Below are 9058 nucleotides of genomic sequence, written 5' to 3'. Positions count from 1 at the left end.
TGCTGGATCAAGTCCTGGCTGCTCCACTTCCCATCCAGCTGACTGTTAGTGTGCCTGGGAAAGCATTGGAGGATGGCCTAAAGCCTTGGATCCCTGCACATATGTAGGAGACCTAAAGGAAACTCCTGGCTTCTGACTTTGGACTGACCCAGCCCTGGTTGTTGTAGCCACCTGTGTAGTGGACCAGTGGATGGAAGCCTTCCCTCTCTTTCTGTCTCTTCCTCATTCTCTATGATTCTATGTTTCAAAAGAGTAAATAAGTCTTTTTTTTTTTTAAAGAAAATAGTTTCGATTTTATGACCAATATAAAACAGGACCAGAATAAGATAAGAGTGTCAATACTGAAACAATATGCTATAATAAAGAATGTTATTAACTTCTAGATATTTAGACATGAGCTATTTTTCTTTGTGGATACATTGAAAATTATTTGCTACAAAATTTTGCTTTTAGTTGTAGATTTTGCAAGGCCTTATTGCAAGTTATGAATCCACGTATTGCTCAAATTCCTTGTTATTGGCAGAGTGTGGTGGGAGAGTATCTTTATGCTCTTAGATGTGTATATATGAAATACATGAAATTTGTTCCCTTTATGTGAATAAAAGTCAAAAAATTAGAAAAAAAAACCCATGATCTACCCAGACCCCTACTCCAAACTTCCGTATTCTTGCTGTCTTCTAAATCATTTTATACCTTGCAAAGAAAAAAAAAATCTAAAGTTGTGCAACTTTCTTTCCACTATTCTTTTAGAAATGAGGAAGAGGTTGAGGTAAAACATCCGCTTAAACAAAGCTTTGCTCTGAATTGATGGCTACTTTTGGAGAGAAGTTTATTTTACTTTGTGGTAAGCAATTATTTCCCAGTAATTAATCCAAATTTTAAATCAAAACAGAGTTTGAATGATTCTAGGTTGCCTGGAGCACAGCCTTGACTATAGCTTCAACACTAGTAGTAATATTTAAAATAATACAGCAGCTTGCCCTGTGCTAAGCAACTGCCTCACTGCCAGAAGACCAGCCGCCCGGCACCATGTCAGAGAAAGGACTGAATGCAGAAGAAAAGAGGACTCATATTTTTGGAGACAAAAGATGTGTTTCAACTAAAAGACATGGAGAAGATTGCTCCTAAAGAAAAAGGCATTACTGCTATGTCAGTGAAAGAAGTCCCCCAAAGTTTAGTTGATGATGGTATGGTTGATTGTGAGAGGACTGGAACGTCTAATTACTATTGGGATTTTCTCAGTAAGCTCTTCATGCAAGGAAACAGAAGTTGGAGGTTCTCAGTTGTCTGAGGGAAACCAGAAGCATGTGATCCTGCAGAAAAAAAAAATTGAGAAATTTAAAATTGGCCGACATGAGACGGAAGAATGAACCATGATAGCAAAAGAGCTTGCCTCACTGCGGGAACAAAGGGAGCAGCTAAGAGCAGAAGTGGAAAAATATAAGGAATGTGACCCACAAGTCGTAGAAGAAATATGTCAAGTAGATAAAGTAGCCAAAGAAGCAGCTAACAGATGGAACGAAGCATGCTCCATGGATCCTCTGCTGTTCGTGCCAAGTTGACACTTAGCCCCCCTGAGTCACTCCCTTTCTTAACGTGCATCTTTGTGTGACAGAGGAAGACAGAGCCACATAAAAGCAAACTTCCTTCTGTCCTCTCATTCACTCTCCAAATGTTCACAACTGCCCCAGGGTTGGATTACATTGAAGCCAGGAGTCAGAAACTCTATCCAGGTCTCCCGTATGGGTTGCAGGGACCCAAGTACCTGCTACCTCCTGGCGTACACAGTGGCCAGGAGTCTGGATTGGAAGTGGAGGAGCCAGGACTCAAACCTAGTTGCCCTGATATGGGAAGTGGGAGTTCTAAGTATTGTTTTAACTGTTACACCAAACATCTGACCCTATGAACTGTTTAAAGTGCTCTTCAGCCTGGTGTGATGGCTTAATTGGCTAAATGCTCTTGCAAGTGTTCCCATATGGTTGTTGGTTCATATCCCGACTACTCCACTTCCCATCCAGCTCCCTGCCTGTGTCCTAATAAAACAGTCATGGACTGCCCAAAGCCTTGGGACCCTGCATCCGTGCAGGAGACCCAGAACAACCTCCTGTATCCTGGCTTCAGATCGCTCAGCTTTTGCCATTGCAGCCATTTGGGGAGTGAACCAACAGATGGAAGATCTTTCTGTCTCTCCTTCTTTCTATATTTGCCTTTCCAATAAAAATAAGTAGCTGTTTAAAGTGCTGTCAAAATAAAATAAAATAATAAAATAACAAAAGAATGAGATGGTTAACCAGAAAAATTAGATTCAGGGCATGCTAATCTGGTATATGAATGTCTTGGAGTACTTAACAGTCTCCTAGAATGATAAACTCAGGAAATTTCCTAGCTGAACTGAAATGTACTTCCAATAATCCACTTTGCTGATATGATCATATAGCCACCAAACTGGATTTATTCTGGTTTTTGATATTGTATGGGAGATGGGGAGGGTATTTCAGATAAGGAACACAAGCTCTGTGGTCCTTGGGAAATAGTATGACTCTTGAAAAAGAGTCAATTGGCAATCACAATTAGCACGCACAGAAACTGTGAGAATTACATTGGTAAAAGTCATCACTTGAGGGCCAGAGTATGCTGAGGTAGTTCAGCTTGCGGAGCCAACTCTAGACTTAATAATTTTACAGTATCTCCCCAAAACAATCACATCACCTAACAACAGTGTTTATAAATGAGCCAAGATGATTGGTTGGTTTGACCAATACAGTGATTGGGCCATTTTGGATAACATAGTTGAACTAAGTAAGCTATTTGGTCACATCAGTAGGAGTAAATGCTCAGTTAACTTATATCCTGAATGTAAGCAGAATAGTACAGTTCTCAAGCTTTAAACTTTCCCACTAGTTGCATTCCAGATCATTTGAGATGATGCTACTTGGTGGGCCTAGGATGCATTGTGAGATTATTGTCAAAACATAATGTTTGAAGCCTGCAAATGACTCTGGGAAAAAGGGAAAATCGAACTCTTCCTTCTTGTGTTCTTGGGACCACATTCAGCAAGAAACAACTGGTCTCACGAATGTTCTAGAATCAGGCATCTATTCATCTCACCGCATGGATTCCACCTTATTAGATGATGTGATATTTCTCTTGATCACTTTATATATTACCTAGACAGAGTTAATTTAATGCAAATGATTACACATATTGGTCGTCTTATTGAATTTTCAGATTGCTTTCTGTAAAATGGTCAGTATGATTATTAACTCTGAATAGCCTTTATTGTTTCTCATTTGTTTTCACCCTGAATTTGCTATTCTCAGTATATTGGAAAATAAGGAGAGGCATAAAAACTAATCTGCTAAGACATTTCAATCATAGGCAATTTCTTAAGTACCCCCTTTTCAAGGACCCATGGATCTGAAAAAGTCTAATAGCAACTAATAAAATGCTTCCCATTGGCTGAGGGAGTTAAGAAAGATTCCTGTGAAGTTTATATGTTGATGTGTGTATGTGAAGGGGTGTGCATGTGTGGGCATGTGTATGTTTAAACTGGAGTAAGTGGAAATGGTACCAGTCAGACAGATGGTTGGGATGGGCAACATTAAACTAACTCTGTAAATTTAGACTAGAAAGGAATTTATATACAAAATCATTCGATAACCTGTACCTGTAGTCCCTATCTCTATTACCAGGGCATCTATTATTTATTTCTCTTTTCCTTTTGGAGTTTCATTTGTGTATGGGTGGGGGTGGGAGGTATGAATCAAAGTTTTGGTAAACCCTGTGTCCTTCTAACAGAGGAGAAATTCCACTTAGTACCAATTTTTGACACGTGTTCTTTAAATTTTACTGTGAAATAATCTCACAGGAAACAATAGGTATTCATTAGAAAATAGTCCACTGTAATTTACCAGTATCTAATTGTGGTAGCCCAGCTGCACTTGTCTTGAAGAGCTACATAATTTATTCAAATGACCCAAAGCTTTTAAAGTCAATCTTCAGCAGAATGATTAACCTTCCCCCCTCCCGTCCCCAGGAGAGTGAATTTTTGTGCTGTACTACTTCCCATAACTGACATTTATTTGACTCTCAAGTGTATTTAACATTGTTGGCTTAACTGGGAGTACTTGGCTGAATCAATAATATACTGTATTTCTGGCTTTAAGTGGTGTCAATATTATTGCTCTTCATTCGTTTCTCTCCCTTAGTTGCCTGCTGCTACATTCTTTCTCTCTGACATGTGAAAATTTGTATTCCCAGAATTGTGAAGAACCCAAGTAAATGTCCTTTTAATCTTCTGGGGATTGCGTGCCTCTTAAAGGTTTGTTTACATCAGAGCCTCACTGCAGTGAAGGACAAAGCTCTAGACAAGGTCCCCAGCTCCTCTAGGGTGTTCAAGGCCACGTGTATAGGAGGTGAGCGAGCTTCTAGTTTGTCTTTAGAGGTTTGTAACTCACCTCCTGGCTGTCTGTCTGTAAGGTGTGTGAGGGTGGGCTAAGCCTACAGTAGGGTTGGGAGTCTGACCCATCTTGATTACTTAGGAGGCTCTGGCTTGAAAATTTTCCCCGTATGTGGTAAAAACAAACATTTGAAATGGAGGGAGGACCCAGGCTTAAACAAAGAGTGAAACCAGTTTCCAGTTTCTCCTTCACCTGCATGCTTAGTGCTTCTCTGAGAGATGGCAGCTGTAGAAGCAACTGGACTTGTTGTGTTCATTTAAGAGTATTATGTGTAGAAAATTATCTAGCCACACAGCTCTCATTCCTATAGTCTCCATTTCAAGAAGAAAATTAAGAAAAATATTCCCCCTTACGTAACAATCCTTCAAACTCTCTTCCCCTTTTTGAAGCTTTTGAAATATTAATTTTGTAATATTAATGAACAGCAGTGATTATAGATGTCACATATATATTTGGTTGTTGTTACTGTTTTTCAATTAAAGGACCAGCTAGTGCTTCATGACTTAGGTAATTACTATGAAGCCCATTTCCCACAAGAGAAAACTGAGACATGAGAAAGAGAAGTAACTTGGCCAAGGTGGAAATAATGGTAGAGCTGGACTTGTGAATACAGGTAGTTGAATTTCAGAGGCCATGTGCTTACCAGTATGCTATACTGTCTCTCTATTCTGAACATTGGAGTCTAAAGCAATTAGCACTAATTAGCACACTGTTTGGCACATAGTGTTTATTGTTGCTAGTATTGTCACTCCCATCACCTGTTTTTGTCTGGCCTCATTTGTGTATTACATGACGTATGTGAAGTTGATCACCCCACTGACCCAACAACAGTGTTGTAGGCTAAAATAGGTGCCTAACCTTTCAATGTGTGCATTATAGTTTTAAAAAATTATTTTTATTATTTTCCATGATGCATTTTTGTAGATTCCCCCCTTGCCCTCCCTGTTCTCCTTCCCCAATTTCCCCTCCTACCATTTTCCCCCATTTTATCACACAATTCTGACAGAGTCCTATGAAAGAGGCACTAAATAGAATGCCTCCTTTCCACCACAGGAGAATCATATCCCTTCTAACTCACCCCCTTCCTACCCCTGCCACTTCCAGGAACAAGCCAACAAAAGTTGCTTAAAACAAGGGAGAAATTTTAGAAGTTGTAGACTTCAAATACAGTATGTACTATCTTTAATAAATGGTTTCCAAAAGCTAACAAAGTCTGAAAAGATGCTGATGAATAAAGATTGTCTACTAGAATAAGTTTCCTGATTCCCACTTCTAAACTTGCTTTCAGAAAGCCAGTATCAGGGAAAAAGAAAGAGAAAATTCTGCAAATAATTATATTCTTCTTTTAAAAGTAAGTCACTGACTTCAGAATTCTCTAACACATTCGTGGAAACTTCATTTTTTTTTTGTTTGAGATTTATTTGAATGAGCTGTTATGATTGGAGACAGTGAGAATTTCAGATTAATGTTTTGCAGCCAAAAAAAAAAAAAAGCCCCTCTGGAAAGCTGGCAAGTGTTCATAAGTCAGCCCTAGAATTATGTAGGTTGTAGGCTCCCAGTGGACAGACCAAACATATAAGAAGGAAACCAGAGATCTGGTTCTGTTACGTCTCTGAGTCTAAGGAAACGAATAAGCACAGAATTCAAAGCATTCTGCAGGCTGAATTTTCAAGGTAAGTCTGAACAATTTATATACCCTTAGAAAGTAGAGTGTCCATTAAACGAAAAGACTTTTTAGGGATGAACTTTCCTGTTTTTTTTTTTTTTCCCCTGTATTTTAACTCTGTCTTTTGCAAAACTCCTAAATGAGTTAACTTCTGTTTCTCTTACAGGGGTGTATTTAGGAACTAGACAAGCTGATTTATGATAACTGCTTTAAACTCCAACAACCAGTAAGTCTTCAGTGGCATTTATTTCTTACTCTTTCGTGTTAATCTGTTAGAGCATATGAAGAATAAGTATTAGACACAAATGATAGTTTTGATGTTTCTGAGGAGATTCTTTGGTGATTACATTTTAATTGGATAGCTTATCTGTGTGTATTTGGAAGTATCTTAGTATTATTTCCCTCAGTGTGTTAGTCTTTAACTACTTGTATATTGTTTTAAAGTAATGTTGTTAGTAAAAAAAAAACCCTCAAAAACACGAACATTGAGTCATAACATTTGAAAGCAATGACTGTTTAGATAGCAAAGGAAAAATGACAAGACTATAGCATGATTAATCATTAACATTCAATTCTTATTGAACAATCAGGACTATTAACTCAAACACGTCTGCCTATTATGTTCTTCTTATTCTTTCCCTAATTAAATTGAAAATGGATTGTTCTTCTGTTAAATAGACTAAGCTCAAATATCTCTATCTCAAACTAATATCCTTTATTAAAAGCAGAATAGGGGGCTTTTAGAAATATGCATAAATCCTACAGCCTCTTAACTGAATAATTACTGTTAAAACATTGAAAATATTGAAACCAAAGATTATTTTTAGTGAATAAAAATCAACCATGATCCCCTACTTCAATATGCTGCTCTTCACTTGTCTCAGTCTTTTATACACTTACTATTTTTTCAATAGCTTATGTTACTTACATTTTCCATAACTATGATGACTTGTTTGTAATTAGTTACTGGAGAAAAGCATTTCTCTATGCAATAGCAGTCAGCAGTGTGATTTCTAGAAGGTACACAGGCTGAAATATATGGGCTTAAAAGTTTTTGAGATCATTTTGCATATTTCTTGATTCCTTATTTGTTTCACATATTTTCTGTCTTGGCTCACCTTTGGAAATATTAATATTAAAACTTTCAAAAACATAACATAAAAGTTGAACAACAGGTATTTTTGTTCAGAAGTGTCAGTCTCTGAGGCTGAAACATTTGCCTTCTTGCTACTACTGGGATTTTCTTCTTCTTCAAGAGATTAAATAATTCACAGTATGATTGTCACTGTTTTTCTATAATCTCTCACTTATTTTTTGTTTTTGGCAAACTTTCAAAATGCTAAAGACTCAAGGATCTCCTAAGCTCTGTATGTGTTCTAAGAGTTTCATTTATTTCTCCTACAGAAGTGTAAGAATTAAAAGCTGCTACCATTTCAATATGAAGGACACCTTCGGTCTTGCCGCTATCAGCAAAAATGTTACCAGCAGTCTTCACTTTGGACTTTTGAACATCTCTGTCAACAATGAGTCTACCTTTAACTGCTCACATAAGCCATCAGATAAGCATTTAGATGCAATTCCTATTCTCTACTACATTATTTTTGTAATTGGATTTCTTGTCAATACTGTTGTGGTTACACTGTTTTGTTGTCAAAAGGGTCCTAAAAAAGTTTCCAGTATTTACATCTTCAATCTGGCAGTGGCTGACTTACTCCTTTTGGCTACTCTTCCTCTTTGGGCAACGTATTATTCTTACAGATATGACTGGCTCTTTGGACCTGTGATGTGCAAAGTTTTTGGTTCTTTCCTGACCCTGAACATGTTTGCCAGCATTTTTTTTATCACTTGCATGAGCGTTGATAGGTACCAATCAGTCATCTATCCCTTTCTGTCTCAAAGAAGAAATCCGTGGCAAGCATCTTACATAGTTCCCCTAGTATGGTGTATGGCCTGTCTGTCCTCACTGCCAACTTTTTATTTCCGAGATGTCAGAACCATTGAATATTTAGGAGTGAATGCTTGCATTATGGCTTTCCCACCTGAGAAATATGCTCAATGGTCGGCTGGGATTGCCCTAATGAAAAATATCCTTGGTTTTATTATTCCTTTAATATTCATAGCAACATGCTATTTTGGAATCAGAAAACACTTACTGAAGACCAATAGCTATGGGAAGAACAGAATAACCCGTGACCAAGTCCTGAAGATGGCAGCTGCTGTTGTTCTGGCGTTCATCATTTGCTGGCTTCCCTTCCACGTTCTGACCTTCCTGGATGCTCTGGCCTGGATGGGTATCATTAATAGCTGTGAAGTTATAGCAGTCATTGACCTGGCACTTCCTTTTGCCATCCTCCTGGGATTCACCAACAGCTGCGTTAATCCCTTTCTGTATTGTTTTGTTGGAAACCGGTTCCAACAGAAGCTCCGCAGTGTGTTTAGGGTTCCAATTACTTGGCTCCAAGGCAAGAGGGAGAGTGTGTCTTGCCGAAAAAGCAGCTCTCTTAGAGAAATGGAGACCTTTGTGTCTTAAACAGGAAAGCACAATGCATGTAATTGACATGGCTGCCTGGTTTGAAGCTCATCTGAATTTATCTTTAAGCAGTTTTGGTAAATAATACGTCCCCCTCCCCCCCTTAGCTAATCTTTCTTTCTTGGACAGGAAACCAAATTTAACAGTAAGTGTTATTCTCTGGTGACTTTCAGGAATGGCCCATTGTTTTGCTGGTAGATCAGCCCAAGCTTATCTTTAGCGTGACATACACATAATTGGCGAGCAACTAGGGATTTATCTCAAATTCTAATTAATAACAAATTGTGAATGATGATTTGGAGTTTCAAATTTCTCCTTAAAAAATTCTGGCATTAATACTTAGTGGTGTCTTATAACCATTTTCATCAGGCTTTCCTCTTGAGGCAGGGCCAGTCTTTTCAC

The 9058-nt window shown here is 38.1% G+C and overlaps 1 protein-coding gene and 1 pseudogene across 1 annotated transcript; both read left to right on the top strand.

Moving 5' to 3' along the window:
* Positions 1 to 1029: 1029 nt before the first annotated feature.
* On the top strand, positions 1030 to 1562 carry LOC121169495 (annotated as a pseudogene).
* Positions 1563 to 6021: 4459 nt separating this feature from the next.
* AGTR2 (angiotensin II receptor type 2) lies at positions 6022 to 8850 on the top strand. Its single transcript, XM_040999943.1, has 3 exons — positions 6022 to 6133; positions 6293 to 6352; positions 7531 to 8850. Exons 2-3 carry the CDS (start codon positions 6324 to 6326, stop codon positions 8654 to 8656), a joined length of 1155 nt encoding a protein of 384 aa, XP_040855877.1. The 5' UTR covers positions 6022 to 6133; positions 6293 to 6323; the 3' UTR covers positions 8657 to 8850.
* The last annotated feature ends 208 nt before the right edge of the window (positions 8851 to 9058 follow it).

The sequence above is a fragment of the Ochotona curzoniae genome, unplaced genomic scaffold, assembly GCF_017591425.1.
Source record: "Ochotona curzoniae isolate NIBS_2020 unplaced genomic scaffold, NIBS_Ocur_1.0 scaffold_1852, whole genome shotgun sequence".
Taxonomy (NCBI): Eukaryota; Metazoa; Chordata; class Mammalia; order Lagomorpha; family Ochotonidae; genus Ochotona; species Ochotona curzoniae.
This window is presented reverse-complemented; position numbering and strand designations above follow the sequence as displayed.

What these genes read in the sequence shown, in the direction of transcription:
- AGTR2 (XM_040999943.1), top strand. Translation starts at nt 6,324, where the DNA reads ATGATAACTGCTTTAAACTCCAACAACCA. An exon ending in GCTTTAAACTCCAACAACCA is followed by an intron (nt 6,353 to 7,530) that starts GTAAGTCTTCAG and finishes TTTCTCCTACAG; the next exon opens with AAGTGTAAGAATTAAAAGCT.